General features: G+C 40.7%; 1 protein-coding gene across 2 annotated transcripts; it reads right to left on the bottom strand.

The window, feature by feature from the left end:
- Positions 1-3,668: 3,668 nt before the first annotated feature.
- On the bottom strand, positions 3,669-17,257 carry ints15 (integrator complex subunit 15). 2 transcript variants are annotated; one of them, XM_086000855.1, is made up of 8 exons: positions 17,059-17,144; positions 11,887-12,004; positions 11,357-11,554; positions 10,462-10,683; positions 9,797-9,962; positions 8,836-9,366; positions 7,232-7,271; positions 3,669-4,185 (listed from the first exon to the last, which is right to left on the bottom strand). In XM_086000855.1, the coding sequence occupies exons 3-8, from the start codon at positions 11,546-11,548 to the stop codon at positions 4,014-4,016; spliced, it is 1,323 nt and encodes a 440-aa protein (XP_085856981.1). In that variant the 5' UTR covers positions 11,549-11,554; positions 11,887-12,004; positions 17,059-17,144; the 3' UTR covers positions 3,669-4,013. The 2 variants fall into 2 exon arrangements, with proteins under 2 accessions (XP_085856981.1, XP_085856980.1); XM_086000854.1 differs by lacking the exon at positions 11,887-12,004 and having other exon boundaries at positions 17,059-17,257.
- Between the last annotated feature and the right edge of the window lie 2,409 nt (positions 17,258-19,666).

Genomic DNA, 19,666 nt, shown 5'->3' with positions numbered 1-19,666 from the left:
TCTTTCAGATTTTTTTGTTGCAGTTTGTACTCCTTTCAGCTTCTCCATTGGCTTTGGGGTAATGGGGACTGGTAGTGGCAGACATAAAGCTACACTGAAACATAGAAAAATAGGAGCAGTAGGCCATTCGGCCCTTCGAGCCTGCTCTGCCATTCATATGATCATGGCTGATTCTCTATCTCAATAACATATTCTATATGAGCTCTACATACCTAAAACTGCTCCACCTCATCATCCATGTTAAGTTCCTCAGAGATACCGCTGGTGTACAAATGTATTTCTAAGGCTCCTAGCACTGTGAGGGTTCATTGTATCTTACTGAAATCTGGAATATTTGACAGATTGCTCATTCTCAGCACTCTGTGAACCCCAGATGGCTTTCATGGATTCTTTCAAGAATCTTACATCTGAATGCAACAGGGATATAAACCTGTCCCAGTATAATAATATCCTTCATTACTGAGTGTTCTTGTACAACATATTCGCTCAATTCATCAGGAGCACACTGAATAGATTTGGATACCCTTCTTTAAAACACCCGATAATCATATAGGCTTTTGTCTGCAATCATTGGTTCCCTTATAAATGCAACTTTCCACACAGACTTCAGCTTGTTGGCCTAATATAGGCTAGCACATCCTCAGTAGCTGATGCATCTGTGCCTTGCATAGAATTCTTGGACAGTGTTATTCATGACAACTAGCTCTTTTACTGAGTCACACTGTGTCTTTATATTAAACCTCTTACAGTGCATCAGAAGACATTCACATCTTCATGGTATCTTGACTAATCTGCAGTCCTAAGGTTTATTTTGGTCTGTAAATAACCTGAAGGACTCTCTTAGTCAAGTATCAGTCAATTCTCTTGCAAGCCCCATACTCCTGCAAGACATTCTTTCTAAATTTGGGAGTATCTTCTTTCTATCGGTCAGTCACAGTTTGGGAGAAAATTGTAACTGGTAACTATTTATCTCTATGCTACTGTAAAATACACTGCCCAAGCTGCAATTGCTTTCATCTACACTCACCATTGCATCATAAAAAATCAGCACAGGTGTTGCCACCATAATGGCCCAGAACTTGGTGTCGGGGGCTTGCCGCGCGTGCAAGCCCCCGATCTGCACTCACCCTGCGCGCTGACATCTGAAGCCCGGGCCTGCTTGCATTTCCTGTCACAGGCCCGGTTCAGATGTCAGCGCGCAGTGCTTACCTGATCCAGCGGTGTAGTTAGTGCGATGTGCTGGCTGGGATCAGGTGAGCACTGTACAACCAATCAGGGGAGGGGAAGGTTCATTCATGAGTTTGAGAGTAAGAACTGTCAAACTCATGAAAACTACGGGGGCCCAAAACACTATTTAAACTTTAAATAAAAATTTAAAAAACATCCCAATCATTAAATTAAGTATAAATCAGTTAAAAAATAATTAAAACAATAATTTTTTTTTTGAAAAAAATAAATTTTTAATAAAAAAGGGTCTAAAACTAAACTTACCTTATTGTAGATTCTTTAATAATAAACCTGTGGGAAAAAAAATTCTAAATTACACTAAAACACCACTTACCTGTAAAAATAAATACTTACGTGTGCTTTTTACAAGCGTAAAGATCGGAGGCCTTTAGACATGCGCAAATCCCCCAAAACAGAGGAAATCCAAGACGCACGCACTGCCCCCTACAGCGCACACGCTAGCCTCTTCACCTCTTGGGTTAGAGGAGAGGAAATGCCGTTTTTCAGCGCATGCGCTGTGCATGCTGAAAACCGGCATTTCCTCCGGCCAGACGAGCGAGTACCCCTTCCGTACTCACGCGTTTGGGGAGGAATTTCTGCCCCATTAACTTTTTCAAATATCCATTCCTGGGCAGGATCTCAAATCCACACAAAGTCTGCCTTGGAGTCGGAGAAATTTTCCAGAATTTTCCTAAATTGGCCACAGATTTTATTTCCACCTCTTTCTGGAAATAGTATTGCAAGGAGGCGGGCATATGTTGAACAAGGTTGCATTTTTGACATGATGGGGCATACGCATCATAGAATCATACAGCACTGAAGGCGGCCATTCGGCCCATCATGCCTGTGCCGGGCTGATGGGTGTTTCCTTGCCCTTCTTTTCATAAGTATGTTGAAATGCACAACAGATGTCAGGTCTGATAGAAACCTGCTGAAGTAATTGATCATCCACAAAAGTTGTCATAATTCAGTTCATTTCTGTGGTTGAAAGCTCCCAAAAATCTCAGCTTTACTTGGATAGAGCTTAATTCCATTTCCACTGATGGTATCTAAAATACCCCAGCTCACACTTATGTAGTTGGTATTTATTCTATTTCAGATATCATTAATATTGGTTGTACTTGGAATAGTGAAATTAAAATTAGAATCATGTTCTTGATCTAATTGGTCACATGTTTCAGCGTGTAATGTAATTGAGACTTCACAGCCTCTCTAGATTAGTTTCTTATGCAGAAGGACTCTGCCAAACAGAGACACTACTTGGGAAATCATTTTTACTCCTGATTATAGTCCAGTTGATTCTGCTCAACCATTTTGAACAAGTCCTCCCAGCAATTTCAATTGAATTTTTAAAATTCTAATTTTAAAATCTCCAAAGTGTTCCTTCATTAGAGAAATGCAACATTACTTACCAGTTTGACCAGAACATGATCTCTCTCATGTACCCCTTATATAATTCATTTCCCTCTGCATAGGTATGAGCAATAAATCCACTTATATTTAAGCAGTCAAAAAAGCAATATATTTTCCCCAATTTGAGACAGAAGCAGTGAAGGGCAATAATCCCTCATATTGTGATTGTAGTGATTTACCTTTTGTGAGCTAAGCAGTGGTTCCATTCTCTGCTACAAGGCACATGTACAAAGTTTAACTTGTTATTTGCTTCTTTGTGACAATTTTCTTTCTCCTTCTCCTGAAAGTATCAACTTCTTGTTGGGATACAGTCCTTCACCCATGTGATCATACTTGGTGTGTGAACCTAAACAGGTGAGTCTCAGGAAGCTACTAAACCACAATGGATGTCAGAGCAAAGCCCAATCCTGTTCTTAGGTGGCTCGGTGTCAAATATTTTGGCCTTATAATACTCCCGTGAAGCACCTTGGGACGTTTTACAAGGTTAAAGGCGCTATATAAATACAAGTTGTTGCTGTCGTCGTCGTCCTCACCTGAAGCACACTGTTGCCCTTTCAGAGAGACCAACTCAGCACAGATGTGAGACTGAACCTGGGACCTTCCTGGTTTCTATGTCTCAACAAGCTGAACCGTTGAGGCAGCTACAAAGTTTAATTTTGATGTCTTATCTTCAATCACCATTGGTAGGACCATTTATTCTCCTTAATCCCAACCAAACACTAGGGACCAAAAACCAAAAAAAAACTGCCTCAACTAACACATACTGCTCCGAGCAAAAAAACATCCATAACCAATGTACTCTTTCACAAGCAACATGTGCTTAAAATGTCCAGTGGCTTCACAAAATGTGAACTTTTGAAAAAATCAATTTAGAAATTTAAAAAAGCTGTGTTACTGCTATACAACATCCAGAATAAACCCAGACCTTCATACTGGAATAATTGTTAGTCATCAGAGGAGATAAGAGAACACTACACAGGTTTTTTTTTTTAAAACACCCCTTTATAAAAAAGGTTCTGTAGACAATGTAATTTAACAATATACTCAAGTAAACAATATTAAGTTACAGATAATTAACAAATGGATGCAATTAATCCATAAGAAAAACCTTTGCGTTTTTAAAATTGTGGTAGTTTTCTGGATGTGAAAAAGTCTCAACCGTGTTACTTCTGTACATAAAAGTTTGGTAAACTTCATCATTAAGAAAGTATAAAATGTGCAGCAGGTTTCAACTAATTCATTTTATCTTCACTGATAGTACAAATTTTCAGTAAAAAAAAAGGTACTGAAACAATTTTCCACAATTGGTGTGACTGCAAAGTTATACATATCCAAGGAGGAATCCCATCAAATTCATTGAAATGGACAATCCTTTATCGGATTGGTCTATATGAAAAAGCCATACCCGGCATATATGTCTGTACTGGGTGAGTTGAATACATGGGATATCCAGCAGGTGGTGCATGGATGTGTGGATAGAATCCGGGTGGCAGTGCAGTATGTGGAGACTGTTGTACTGGCCCAGTCAGGACCAACTGGAGCAAGCTGTTGAGAAAACAAAAATAAAAGTTCAAAACAATATTACTTGGATACCTTTCTTCTCTTTCTTTTATTCAATTCAATACTTTTTGAACTTTATAAAATTCTAACGGTAACTATACTAGCCGATGTTCCCTTTGAGCCGCATGGCCCACAGTGCTCCAGGGATCTCGCGCAGCCGGCTTTTCAATGCAAAACCTGCGTATGCGCGGTATTGTGAAGGGGCCGTGCGGCGGCAATAAAAATTACAGGGAACATTGATCCTAGCACACATTTATTAAATCAGTCTTGTTCAATACATGGCTAATTGAATTTCTGATTAGTAAATTTAAAAAAAAGACACGGTCGTTGGTCATGTGATCTCAATCCTCAGTCACATGGCATATGCATGTGTATTTTAACCTCTGTGCATTTGTTAGTAAAATGGCAAGATGAAAAGCAGAGTGAGAGAGTGTTTTTTGATCGTCGAGTGTTTTACTTCATTGGTTACTGAATGGTAGATGATGTTTGTTAAGTAAATGTACATTTACCTGTATTCTGTACGAGATTTTCTATTAAAATGAGTGCATGTGGCTAAAACTGTTGTTGTAGCCACTCCTGTGGCTGGTCAATAATTTCTGTTGAATATCACTATTATAGCATGTTAAATTCACACTCAGCACAAAAAGACTTTCTAGAATTTTAGTGCTAACAAAGTACAGATTATAGTGTGGCAAAATGATTCCCCCCAAACAATAATGTTGTTAAATATTTATAAAAGGGAATGGGGACTCATAAAAAAGGGATGTTTCCTTGAAAATGCGTAATTGCTAATGCAATCCCCAGCAATGATTAATAAAGCCTTATTTTTAAAAGGTCCATTAAAGTAATACCGTGGAATTTATAATACCATACAATGAAAACAAAAGCTTTCTTTGATCATACCTGGATGGGGGTCTCAGGATCTAACAGTACTTTGAGGTGAACGCCCAGAGTCTAGGACCAGTGGGATTGGGCTCCAAAGAACACTAAAACGGGAAATTCTAGGAACACTGAGCGTGCCTCAGATCTGTAATCATTGGGAGAAGCACCCTGGGACCTAGGGGTAATGTGAAAGGAGTTCTCAAGGTACTGGGAGCACTGGTAAGGGATTGCAGAAGGCAGGAGAGAAGTCTGGGGAAGGAGATACTCAGGTTCAGCAGGACACGAAATGGCTTTGGAGCATTGAGGGTTGCTAGGATCTGGCAGTATTGGGGCAGGCAGGTTGTGGGGAAGGGCCCGATGAAAATGGGACCCAAACAGCTGTTGGTCCTATTTGAAACATCAGGCCCCTCCCCCCCCCCCATCCCCCATCCCCACCCAGCTGGTTCCTATCTTTGTGTTCTTGCCTTCAAGGATTTTAAGTGTTAATTTTCTGCTCGTTAAAATTAATGGACAGAAAATCGAGAGTTGGGGGATGAGAAATTTCCTCATATGCACTCCTGGCGTGCACCAGGAGCCCACTATTAGTGAGTCTGCTGACTTATAGTGTCTTAAACAAACATAAAATTGCCATAAACAAATAAAAATACCATAAATGTTCATTTATGGTTTCCAAATTTGATATAAAAAATTACGCCTCAAAAATGGTTTATTAGCTGAACATAATCAAAAATAACGATTGACTAAAAACAAATGCACTCAATAAACAACCTTGGTTTCTTCCCCAACCAAAACAAATGAACAGCTGTTATTCTCACTGCTACCTCTCGCATAACAGCCGTTTCTGTTCACACATACTGCTTTTGTTTTTCTGTGAGCAGTTTATAATAGAAAAGTTGTAATATATTTATGTAAATTCATCCCTTGTCTGAAGTAAAAGCTTTGAGAATTCAATCTCCTGTTTCATTCAGTCTTTTGGAAAAAGCAAAGGAACCCTCAAATCGTCATAGCATGAGGAAGGACACCCTTCTATCCTCTACCTCTGTTGATCCACAGATTGCATGCTGGGGAATTCTGAAAGTTGCACATGCTTAGAATGCGCTGGACTGTGATGGGGTAAAAATATCCAGTTGAAACCCAGGCGTGAGAGACAAGTAAAAACTTTAATGAAGGTATTCATTAAAAGCCAAATAAAGAAAATTCAGTGGATAAACTTAATCATGCTACTGTGAAATATGTAATTTTTTGGTTTTAATTGTTTTGTTTACACCATTATTTTGAAAATTAGAAATTTTGGTTGAAGAGAAATAAAATCTTGATCAAAAATATTCAGATAAAGTTTGACAAATCTGCTCCACACATCACCTGGTGACCAGTGAGCTAGTCACAAGCCGTCACATTAGTGGTAAAATCCTATTAAAAACTTGATGGCAGGCATCACTAGATACAGACACAACTAATATCATAAAAGCTCATACAGGAAACTTTGGTTTATCTGGAGGTTAACTGTCCGGAATGCTCGAGCCACCGGCAAAAATCAGGAGCCGTTTCGTTAGGTTTTTTTTCTTTTCGTTGCTTTTTTTTCCCCCCACCAGTCAGGCTCTGCAAGGTCTCGCTGAAGCTGTTGCTAAGCTACAGAGACGCTTGCAAGGTACGGCTGACTGTTTAGAAGCTGTTGCTAAGCAACAGGGTTTGTTGCCAGATACAGAGCTCAAAATCTCCATATGTTTCAACATTAGCGCTGGTTTGTCCGGCAGTTTTGATGGGACGGCAACAGCTCGGTCCCGTCGGTGCCGGATAGCACAAAGTTTCCTGTAGTAGCACTTCTGAACAAAAATTTTTCGATGACAGGACATACTGTTTTTAATATTAAAGATATATACAGAAGGGGTTTTAATGTCCTCTGCTCGCACACTGCTTAACAAGTTCATGTAAATGTTATGTTATTTTAACACAGTTGTTGGCCGATTTGAAATAAATGCATTAATGACTGTTAGGAGTGTGCGGGGAATGTTACACATACACGTTAAGTATTGTGCTACCGCAGAAAATTCATCTCCAATGTTTTTTGACTTCAACCAACTTAGAACAATGTTTATCCGAGAAATTAACAGGTCCTTTTAACTTCATAAATGAACAGTTACATACTTACTTGTTGTGTGGAAGCGCAGAGCAGATAGATCGTAAATCATCTGGAAAATTAAACAGGTGGTGGACCCAAATTAACATAATAGCAAGTCAACGTATAAACAAATTCAGTTCACAATATAAAATTTATTACATTTAAATATTTTTGCAATTAATGATTTGTTATTTTTATAAACAGATATTGAAGTTGTTTATTTTCTGGATTTACCTTTAGAAAGCAAATGAAGCCTTACAAGGGTAAAGGTTTATTAGGTTATTTTTTTATTTATTAAGCTAATGTATAACTCACAGAAATTGATAATGAAAAAAACCCTGAACTAATTTCTGTGATTTAAATTGAAAATATGCTGCAAAATATAACTTCAGCGAAAGCCTGTCCACGTTCAATAGTAACCATATGCTACTATATTGAGAAACTCAGCATATAAATCATGAGGGAATTTTCATGCCTTACACTTACTTCCATTTGTTTTTAGTAGAACAGAGTACTGGTTGTATTCCAAAGTGGTATAAAATTACACACAACATTTAGCTCAATCCTTTTCTAAATAAAGTTTGCATGCATTATAAATTAAGCTAGTTTTTGCTCAATTTTATTTTTCTCTCCTGCGTCTTCACCTCTTTCATATCAAGTATTCTGACACCAAAGTATGTACTCCATAATGTTAGCCCATTCAAAATTCAACAGGGCAAGAGGGTTCAGCCTTAAATGGAAAAATTGAAATCCACTATTCCAATTGCTAAACAATGTTGAGCTTTGTCAGACTTCAAATCTTGTACCATTAGAAACAAGTTTGTTCCTTTTTAACACTTCAGCAAATTGATAGTAATTAATTGAGCCATAGCCCATGGATTGAACAAGTATGTCTTTACAATGCAAAATATGCAAACTCAACTAAGGTCCAGAAAACATATAAATTGTTATAAAAGGATAAGACACACACACCAGATTCCTGAATATGCACTCGTGTAAGATCTAATATAACTTGGAGGGGTATTGTAATTTTAAAGGAGAAGGCCCAGTGAATAGTCTGCAGCTTGTTTGGCGATAACTTCATTCATAACTTCTGTTCAATACAGCAATTAGTAGAAAGCTTATAACCTAAGTAATAGAATATATTAATGTTTAGACATTTTTCTCTCTGGTTTTTAGTTACTCTACATCACTTCCTGGTGGGGCTGGTGAACAAGAACATGCTTCCAGACTTCTGCCAAAGCAACTCTTGAGCTAACCACTAGAAGTGGGTGACCAGTCTTCCAATATTTCTGATCGTCCTTTGGGGAAAGATTTAGCCTACGCTTACTCAATGAAGACTTAGCACTCACCATGAAGGGAAATTATGGCCACAACATGTATCCTACCAAATTGTGGTAAAACACTATTTTTGCTCATGGTTTCAAAACAAAAGTACAGGATTCCAGAAAAAAGTTATACAGGATAGCTGAAGATTTTCTGTTTCTTGTTTTAAATAAGCAAAGAGTCAGGTTAAGGAGGGTAAATGAATGGAATTCAACTTGTTGCAAGAATTTTAATTAACAGGTTACTGGACATAAGATTCTCCATTTCAGGATAGATAACAATGAATGTTCTACACACAACTTACTTACCTCTAGTACACAGTAGTGCTCCTGATGCAATACCGACTTGCAGAGCTTGAGCTAACCTATCCAATGTGAGCTCAATCTCCTTCACAGGATTTGAAAGATTGAGTTCTTTTACTAATTTGTTAATGTCTCCAACAAGCCGATCTACATGATCGAACATGATGAGCTCCAAACGTCCATACAAGTTCTTTTCTGTTAAATGGCCTTGAAGTATCATAAGGACCTGAAGAACACTTAAATGCAACTTTGAATAAAGGATTTTGAAGTCCTTGTTTACGCCATTTTCAAACTCCTTGCACATTTTATTGTTGTGGCCATTCATTAACGATTGGGCTGAAGAAGTTTTCCAGTTCCTTTTGTAGGCCAGAGGTGCGAGCACACACCAGCGTATCAGGCCTGGAAGTGGCGTGAGCTCCAAAAAGCCACGCGGGAGGTTAGCTTGGCTGTTCAAAAAAGTAATCAGTGTCAACCGTGGATCATCGTACACCCAAGATACGACCATCTCCAGTAAATCATGAGGAGGAATCAGGTCATCTGAAACAAAATATCTGTGCTTAGAGAAAATACATTACAATATAAAATAAAGTCACCACCCCACACCCACTCCCCCAACCACCATTTTTCTTCTTCAATAATACTTCATGCATCATAGTAAGAGCTTACGGTGATGGAATGCAATGTACACAATTAATCAACTCAGCAACAAAATGAAAGCAAAAAGATACAGAAGGCAAATGAGGAACAACATTTTTTTTCCCTTAAGTTTCAATCGTTCCTTCAAATGCTGCCTCATGGGACAACAAATTGGGTACACCAGCATAACTATCACAGAATAGGACAAGGATATAAATTTGGAGGGAAAAAAATTGCCACTTTAAAATTTTGAAAAATAAAACTACTATACAGACACACAGTAAACAAAATATATGCCTTTGTAAAAAAAAACTGCCGTCCAATATCCTACCTGTTGAAAGGTCATACAATGCAGTAACAGCAGTGATCAACTGACAGCAGAATCGAGGGCTGGCATGAACAATTCGTTTTAAGGTCTGCACTGATCCTGGAACCAAAATGCAGTAATCCTCAACAAGGACCTTAGCAAGTCTCACACAGAATACTGCATGTGTTCTCTGCAAAACCAGCCAGAGACAAATATTAGAACACAGCGATAAAAGAATACAATAGATTGAGTTAATTTCAAATGTTTTTAAACATAATTTAAGATTAGACAGCAATAAATATTAATTAATAATGATAAATGTAATGATTCATTTAAATGTATTTATTTTAAAATTAAAGATGCATATAAAACAGTGGCCAATCAACAGGTATTTTTGGCCATTAACAAGAGCCAAACAAAAATTAAGCACATAGATACAAGGTACTCATTTTATAAACTTGAAATCAGAGTTTTTTTTCCTTTGTGCAGTCAACTAACCCCAATACAAAACTAGCAGTCTCTTTTCCCCCATGGCCCCCATAAAACAAGATAATAAAAAGTAGGTGGTACAAAGACAACAAAATATTAAATCATCATCGATATTACTTCCATTCATTATCATGGAATAACATTTTACTTTGCAATATCTGGAATTTCTTTTAAGTTCACATCCCAACTCTCGAACATACCTGCAACCATAATGCAGTACATTCCAAAATGGGAACTCGACAGATTGCTATGGCCATGGATACAAGTTTCCCCAACATAGCCAGCCTGTTTTCATCTGCTTTATTACCCTGAGGACCAAACAGTGCAGAGAAGATGATCTGTCGAACTGCATCTTTATTTTGTTCTTGGAAATAACTACACATGATCTCCAGCAGCTGCAGCTCCTGTAAAGAGCTCAACCTCTTGCAATAAAGAAAACAAGCAAACAATCAGTTATTAGAGAATACAAGCAAGGTATCTCAGAAGACAACACAAGGAAAATAAATTTTAATATAAAAAGAGATATTGTGAGAAACATAACAAGTCTATCAGCATCTGTGGAAAGAACAGACAGGTGAATGTTTTGACCTGGGCCTCATTTCAGAACAGTTCTGAAGGGTCTAGCCTGAAACATTTACCTGTCTGTTCTCTCCAGTTACTGACACACCTGCTATGTGTTTCCTGAGTTTCTTGTTTTTGTGTAAGATTTCCATGGTATGTAGATTTTTTTTTTTTTTTTTTTTAAATAAAAAGTCTTAGCCTAAATACAAGTCTTAAGAAAATATTCCCTTCGAAGATGCACATTTTCTATGCGTTTACAAACCGTTTTGGATAACCATGAGATGGAAATTTTCTGTTACTACACTGATTAACATAGGTGCAGTTTCCTGTATGCGTCCAATTAGATAAATGATGTGATCATAGTGTCAAGTTAAAAATTCAAGGTGTTAGCTTTAGAAAATACCACTAATAAGCAGATTGCGAAATAATATGGATATGCTTTTATAACTAAGCTAACTCACACTCAGCATGGAACCAGAAACCTAGGTTTTTCTTAAAAGAAAATATCTTATATAGTCTGCATCTTTAACTTACTTTTGGTTGAATATTCCGTTCTTTTGGAAGCTGAAATATAAATTCCTCCACGAGCTCAATGGTGGACTTGTCAACCAGCGACCCAGGTACATTCTGCAGCTGGCTGCTAAAAAAGATGTCCAAATGGTACAAGAGTTCTTTTGCCGCACTTAAAGCATCCCGCCTCAAAAGGGAGTGGCGAATATCAGTCATTCTGTCCTGCAAGCACAAACAAATTCATTGCCAGCGCCACTTTGTAAGTTCTGAACAATCATGTTCCAAAACATGACATTTTATTTGTTCCTCAATAGTTAACACTTCATTCTACAGAAAGATAATTTCTATCGAGCTTTTGAAATTGTTTTTCTCCTTTACATCTTAAAACACACAACTTCAAGTCTACAAAATTTGAAATGAAAATTGTAGTTAAAATCATTTTTGTAATTTCTCTTTTTACTTATAGGTGCAGTTCGATCAAATTAATACAAAAAGATTCCTCTGTTTGGTCCTACTTAACAGCAAGATGCTTTGTTAACATTAAACAGCTTTACCTATTTAATCATATTTCTTCAAAGAAAATTGTATCTGGTGGCCTGTCAGGCTTTCCAAATGTAGACAATGTTCCAGGGTCTTATAAATCAGCATTAGACCTTCTCCATTAGCTCAGACCTTTAACAGATAGCAAAAATTTCTGATTTGGTATTCTAAGTAAAACTTGTTTGCCTAGATAGCAATTAAGTAATTAATTACATAAAGTGCTTTGAAATGTTTTGATGTAAAATGTGCTATGTAAATATATATTTCTTATAAATATTCCATTTCCCTTCCATTGTTTTACTTACTTTTTGCTCGACAGGCCCTAGAAACATAGAAGATAGGAGCAGGAGTAGGCCATTCGGCCCCTCGAGCCTGCTCCGCCATTCAATGAGATCATGGCTGATCATCCAAATTCAGTACCCTGTCCCTGCCTTCTCTCCATATTCCTTGATCCCTTTAGCCTTAAGAAATATATCCAACTCCTTCTTGAATATATTTAATGAATTGGCCTCCACTGCCTTCTTTGGTAGAGAATTCCACAGGTTCACCACTCTCTGGGTGAAGAAATTCCTCCTCATCTCTGTCCTAAATGGCTTACCCCTTATCCTTAGACTGTGACCCCTGGTTCTGGACTCCCCGACCATCGGGAACATCCTTCCAGCATCTAGTCCTGTTAGAATTTTATAAGTTTCAATGAGATCCCCGCTCATTTTTCTAAACTCCAGCGAGTACAAGCCCAAATCGACCCAATCTCTCCTCGTACGTCATTCCTGCCATCCCAGGTATCAGCCTGGTGAATCTTCGCTACACTCCTTCCATGGCAAGAACATCCTTCCTCAGATAAGGCGACCAAAACTGCACATAATACTCAAGGTGTGGTCTCACCAAGGCCCTGTACAACTGCAGCAAGACATCCTTGTTCCTGTACTCAAACCCTCTCGCTACGAAGGCCAACATACCATTTGCCTTCTTAACCGCCTGCTGCACCTGCATGCTTACTTTCAGCGACTGGTGCACAAGGACGCCCAGGTCTCGTTGCACTTCCCCTTCTCCCAATCTATTGCCATTCAGATAATACTCTGCCTTCCTGTTTTTGACACCAAAGTGGATAACCTCGCATTTATCCACGTTATACTGCATCTGCCATGCTTCTGCCCAATCACCCAACCTGTCCAAATCATACTGGAGTTTCTCGGCATCCTCCTCACAGCACACACGCCCACCCAGCTTTGTGTCGTCTGCAAACTTGGAGATATTACATCTAGTTCCCTCGTCCAGATCATTAATATATATTGTGAATAGCTGGGGTCCAAGGACCGATCCCTGCGGTACCCCACTAGTCACTGCCTGCCACTCGGAAAAAGAGCCGTTTATTCCAACTCTTTGCTTTTTCCAAGTGCTCTGCTGTTACATCTTTTATAATGGCCTCTAGCATTTTCCCCACTACCGATATCAGGCTTACCGGTCTGTAATTCCCCGTTTTCTCTCTACCACCCTTTTTGAACAGTGGGGTAACATTAGCTACCCGCCAATCCATGGGTACTGTTCCAGATTCCATCAAATGTTGGAAGATGATCAGCAATGCATCTACTATTTCTAGGGCCACTTCCTTAAGTACCCTAGGATGTAGATTATCAGGCACTGGGGATTTACAGGCCAGAATGCATCTACATCTTACTAGTTTAATAACTATACTGCATGAAGGTTTATGATACCTACAATTATACAGGAAATCCCATCTAGCTAGATTGCATGTTGTTCAATATATGAATCATTATGAAAGTAATCGCTACTTGGGGATTCCCTAAATATCATACAAAGTAACTTTTAAAGCTGTCACGTGCTAAAATGAAACATTATTTGTTTATTAAAGCTATTAGCCCGGACTTTACCGCCAGCAGCGACGCGATGGCGGTCGCTGCTGACCTCAAAGAAAGTTGCCCACAAAGATCTCGCGATCTCTGTAGTGAAAACTTTAGCTTTCTCAACGTTAATTTGATTGTAGTGCTGACTGTTGGGGCTCTCCAGCGTACAGCAGCAGTGATGTCATCAAACTGACTAAGCAGCCAATTACATTGAAGAATTCTCACAGACAGCAAACCAGAAAATGAAAAGCAGCTTTTATGGTTCACTTTTTAAAAATGTTACAGAGAGTGAAATAAAGATTTGGACATACACGTGGGGCTAAGGTAGAAGCTGAAATATCAAACAAATTTAAAAAAAATCCAAAAAAAAAATCTAGTACTGTACTTTTTAAAAATCATAATGGAGACATTGGACATTCCACAAATAAAGTTAGCTTTTCAGGACCAGAACGGTTCTTCAGCAGTATTTATTACTCAGAACACCGTTAAAAACCCAGTTATACCTCAATGAATAAGGCTTAACTTTTTATGGGGTTTTTAAACAGCGATATTAGAGCGGAAGAGGGGAAGTTTTCATCAGTGCAAAGTGATTTCAGTGATTGCCGGCAATGGCGCAACTTGTGGTGGCGCAGGGAATGACTTCAGGATTTCCGCGTTTATCTGCGCATGCACTAAGTCCTGAGGTTACGGTCAGTTTCAGTGGGTTAATGATTGTGAACGCTGATAGTTTTGCTATCATTACCACCGCAAATCCCAGCCAACATGTTGCGATGGTATGTTTCAGCAATTAGTCTCCCTAAATATTGAAAACAACAGAAATGGCATCTTCAATTGAGAGTGCTGCTATCAGAGGATGCAAAGTATGGGGGCATGTTTCTGAAGGAATTCATTGGGCAGCACGGTGGCATAGTGGTTAGCATTGTTGCCTCACAGCGCCAGGGACCCGGGTTCGAATCTGGCCTCAGGTGACTGTGCAAACTCCACACAGACAGTCACCCCGTGTTTGCGTGGGTTTCCTCCGGGTGCTCCAGTTTCCTCCCACAGTCCAAAGATGTGCGGGTTAGGTTGATTGGCTATGATAAATTGACCCTTAGTGTTAGGGGGATTAAATACGTGGGGTTACGGGGATAGAGTGGGATATGTGTTGGTGTAGGGGTTACGGGGATCGGGTGGGATATGTGTCGGTGCAGGCTCGATGGGCCGAATGGCCTCTATCTGCACTGTGGGGTTTCTGTGATTCTGTGTGATAAGGCCATTGCAATATCTTATGATGAAATATTGCTTTAATGAATAAAAGCCTGTTTACAAGGCAAGAAACTGATCAGTTCTCTCCAACATGGAAGCTATCCAATTTATTTGCTAATTTTGGATCATGGCAAAGGCTGTCAGTTGTGGAAATGTAACATTCTCTATTGGCACGCACCGTTAGAACAAAACGTTCTCAGATCTGGTAACAGTATGCCCCAAAAATACACCTTCTCAAAAGAGCACCTCTTCTTGCACCAGAAATGTTTTGCCCCATCTCACAAACCATGTGTTATTATAGATGAAATGAGATCTACAAGTTAGTGCCAATTCTTGAGCAGTTTTCTGCTGTGGGCTTATGCTCACTGGAAACTGAGACTTGTTCCTAATTGAACCAAGAGTTACTAATAATACAGTAAATTTGGAAACACATTGTATTAAAACAGTGTCTATTGAAAAAAGTAGTGGTGCTGTTGGCACAGTACATTGGAATATCAATACCCAGTACCACAGATTAGAGGGACAAGTTTGATCTACCAATTTCCCATTGCACTGAATCACCAGTATCTGCTATACCTAGTGTAGAAAGCACCGAGTAGCAGCCAAACATCTCACGCCAGGGAAGAGAAAATTATTGCAGATGGATAGCCTCATCCAGGCACACTCGCACCCAAATAGCAGCCAACTGAAGATGGCAGTGGCATTGACAGTCGGTCTCCTGCCCAGTCCTCTCAAGACATGGGGCCTACATGATCCGTGAAGAACTGGCAGCGAGAGGAAAAATCTAGAGTACTATCGTCTTAAGCTCTTCAATAAGGTTTTGTTTTAAAAAGTTGGATTGCATTTCACATTGGTACTGTTTGATTCAAATCTTTTATAACCAATCAAAACTGGATTGAAAAAGAAATGGTGTAACATGAGGTGACCGCATGATAAAATTAATTGAGGCCAGGGAAAAGAATATCAGCAAGTGTACAAGGCTGTTTAATGACAACTTCACATGGTATTTTGTCTGTAAGGACACAAAATAAATCAGTGAACAGCAACAGCAAGGCAATAGTTGCCTTGCACAGACCTGTTCACTTCCCACACATTCCAATGGCACTGATATTTTGTAGAAAAAGTGGTCTGTCGATTGTTTAAAACATTGCTTTATTTAAGAGTTGCTTAACAATCTATGTTACTGTGTTATGAAAAAAAAGCCTCACCTTGACTCTGTTGTTTACTATGTAACATTACCACATTTTCCTATTTAGATACTTTGAACAACAACTTCCAGAATTTGCATTTGAAATGCCATTAACTTGACAACTGGAGGAAGAACAACAAAGTAAGGCCAGTGCTGACTTGCTCACTCGGGCAGTTGCTTCCCTAGCTGTATGCTGAGTCAGCACCAATTATTTTCACCTCACAATCTATCCAAGGAGTCCTTCAGGTACACACCTGTGACCGAAACTCATTGGACAAGTTCCGTAATCAGTGGAATAACGAATATCCTTCTGACCCATCGGTTATTAGATTTTCATCCAGTTTATTTGCAAGAGTTAACCCACCAACTGGGAGTCTATTCTACATAAGCCACTGTTCTGAGAGGAGCAAAAAAATCTTCTCATCTGAAACAAGTCACCTGGATGGGATGGAGAGGTTGTGGGAAGTACTATGCCTTTATAGGGGGGGGGGGGGGCAATAATAAAGATTGCAAGGCACACAGCGGAGTAAACTATGGGATGAGCAGTGGTTCCAAGACCATTGCCCCTCATTGCTGTGCTGACAGAATATTGGATCAAAATACCACCTGTAATCATTTTAATATCTGCTCCAACCTCACCCCACCCCCAGACCATCGATCCCGGGATGGCGGCACCAGGACCGGGCGACAATCTCAGGCTGCTGAGGGGTGGGCGAGTGGCTCCTCGATCGGCCTGCGCCTCGACACCGCGCCCGCCGCCACACCACCAGTGCGGATCAGGAGGGACAGGGCGGTGGCCGGGCCGCCAATGGTTTGTGGCCAGGAGGGAGAGGGAAGAGCCGCCGCCGCCGCAAGCACCCACCGCCCGCCTGCCCTGCCCCGGTTACCTGCCGTGCCCGGCCCTGCCGCCGGCTCTCCCCGGGCCGCCCGCTCACTCCCTCTCTCCGGCTCCTCTCCGACTGCAGCCTCACCGCGGCAGCGGGGGCTGACGGGACAGACGGCGGCCGCACGGACTCAAATCGCGCACCGCCACCCTCGGTGCTGCTCCCTCGCTCCCTCCCCAGCTGGCCAGCCTGAGGCCCAGGGAGCTCCCAGGCACCCTCCATCAGACCAAAGCTATTGGAAACATAGAGATTTTAATAGATGTATTTACCCATCGACAAGAATTACAGGTTTTAAAAATAGTTTAAATTGCATTTCTTTTCACATTCACTTTTTAATATTTAGCCAGTAAAACAAATGAAAGTTTTCCAAGCAGTTGGATTGGAAATCATTTTAAAGTCCTGGTGTTCCACACTTTAAAAAAAATAGAGCACCATCTTGAATTGTCTGAAGATTTTTTTCAAAAGACTGCTGAATTACACCACCACATATCAATCTAGAAAACTGACAATAGCTAACCACCAACTGCACAAAGTCTGTGGCACAGCCCCAGAAAAGCCAATAGCCCTGGTACAGGCCAATGACATGTGAAGACCAGGAGTTGCACTGAAAGCGCAGTGGGACATGGGCAGGTGATAATTTAAGCTGCAGTTCAATGCAACATTTGGTCATTTTACTTGCAGGAGAAAAATCCTGTAGTACATAAAACACAGTTTACAGCGATGGTGAATTTAGTAATTACCAAAGGGGTGGCAGCAGGGGAGCAGGTCCTGCAGAAAGTTATGATTGTTGACATTTTATGTTGTGCATTTTCTAGCATTTTTGGGGGCTTCTGAAATTCTGCCATTAAGCGAAAAAAAAAATCAAATTTTTCAAGTATGCAAATGTTGGCAAATTTCAATACAATTTAACAGTAAAATCAAAATAAATAGATTAAAATCTCCATTAAAACAACAGAGAAATGGCAAACAATGCATTAAGCATGTATTCACTATTAGGAACAGGAGTAGGCCATTCAGCCCTTTGAGCCTGTTCCGCCATTCAATTAGATCATGGCTGATCTGTATCTTAACTTAATTTACTCGCCTTGGTTCCAGAGCCCTCAATCCCCTTGTCTAACTGTAGTGTATGTACCTTTAAGAGAGAACTACTTTTACAGCTCCTGTATACTGTAGTACCGGCAGTGACCACACCTGTATATCAGCCTTGAGCATGGCTCTGTACCCCCAGTCTTGAGACTACCCTACTCCAGGAAACACCTGTTGATTGTTAAGTTACAGCATCCGTGTAATTATTGGAAAACATCATACTCTCAGAATCACGGATCTAACAGTGGCGATGAGTGTCGATTCGAATCTACCTGCAACTCTGCATTTCCCTTCGAGGATTCGCTCCGGGAGGGCGGTGGAAGAAAGTCGAGGCCAGAAGCACGGGCGTCGACCACGAGCAACCGCCCAGTCGTCCGGCAGAGAGTGAACATCGCAGGGGACAAAACTGAGATGAGGAGGAACTACTTCACTCAGAGGGTGGTAGGTCCATGGAATATGCTGCCTCAAAAAACTGTAGAAGCTACATCATTACATAAATTTAAAACAGAAATAGACAGTTTCCTAGAAGTAAAGGGAATTAAGGGTTACAGGGAGCGGGCAGGAATTTGGACATGAGTCTAGGTTCGGATCGGTCATGGCCCTGTGGGTAGCGGAGCGGGCCCAGGGGCCGTGTAGCCTGATCCTGCTCCTATTTCATGTGTCTTAATTCTATTAGATGCAGGAGATGGTTCTGTGATAGTGGATTGGCAGTTAGGATCAGATCAGCCATGATCTTATTGAATGGCGGAGCAGGCTCGAGGGGCCGATTGGCCTACTCCTGCTCCTATTTCTTATGTTCTTATGGGAGGCTGTTGAGAGCCGGGCTTGGTTCCCCAGCCACAACGATCAGCAACAGACTGACAACAGGTACAGCGCAGACCCTTCCCGGACAGCGGCGGCTGGAGCCGACCAACGGCAGAGAAAAAACCGAGCGGCGTCGAGGAAAAACAAAACGGAGAGAGAGAGGGTAAAGCAGCAGCCGGGTTCAGGACCGAGTGGCGGAAACGGGAAAGGCGCACAGAAAAAACGCGCAGAGCACAGCCAGGGCTCAAGGGCTGAACAGTGTCCGCGGGGAAAAGAAGGGAGAGCGCGGGAGACGCCATTGAGCTGTGGAGAAGAAGGAAGAGCGCGGGAGACGCCATTTTTAGAAGCCGCAGCGGAGAAGAAGGGCGAGCGCGGGAAGAAAGGAAAGCGCGGGAGACGCCATTTTGTGCCAGCGGAGAAGAAGGGAGAGCGCGGGAGACGCCATTTTTGACAATAAAATCACACCCAGGGATGTCGAAGAGTGGCAGTATCTCTACGTTCAACAATGAAGTCGAAGATTGGGCGACATATGTGGAAAGTATTGAGGTGTACTGCAGGGCGAATGAGGTGCCAGATGCTAGGAAAGCACTGGTTTTGTTAAAATCCATGGGTGCAAAAACTTATGGCTTACTGCAAAACCTAATAACCCCAGAGAAGCCCGTGAATAAGAATTTCGAAAGCATAGTAGAAATCCTACAGGACCACTTAAAGCCCACACCGC

This window comes from Somniosus microcephalus, chromosome 11 (assembly GCF_052327205.1).
Source record: "Somniosus microcephalus isolate GS21.2 chromosome 11, FLI_Smic_1.0, whole genome shotgun sequence".
NCBI classification, from domain to species: Eukaryota; Metazoa; Chordata; class Chondrichthyes; order Squaliformes; family Somniosidae; genus Somniosus; species Somniosus microcephalus.
The sequence above is the reverse complement of the archived record's forward strand: the minus strand, read 5'-3'. Positions and strand labels throughout refer to the sequence as shown.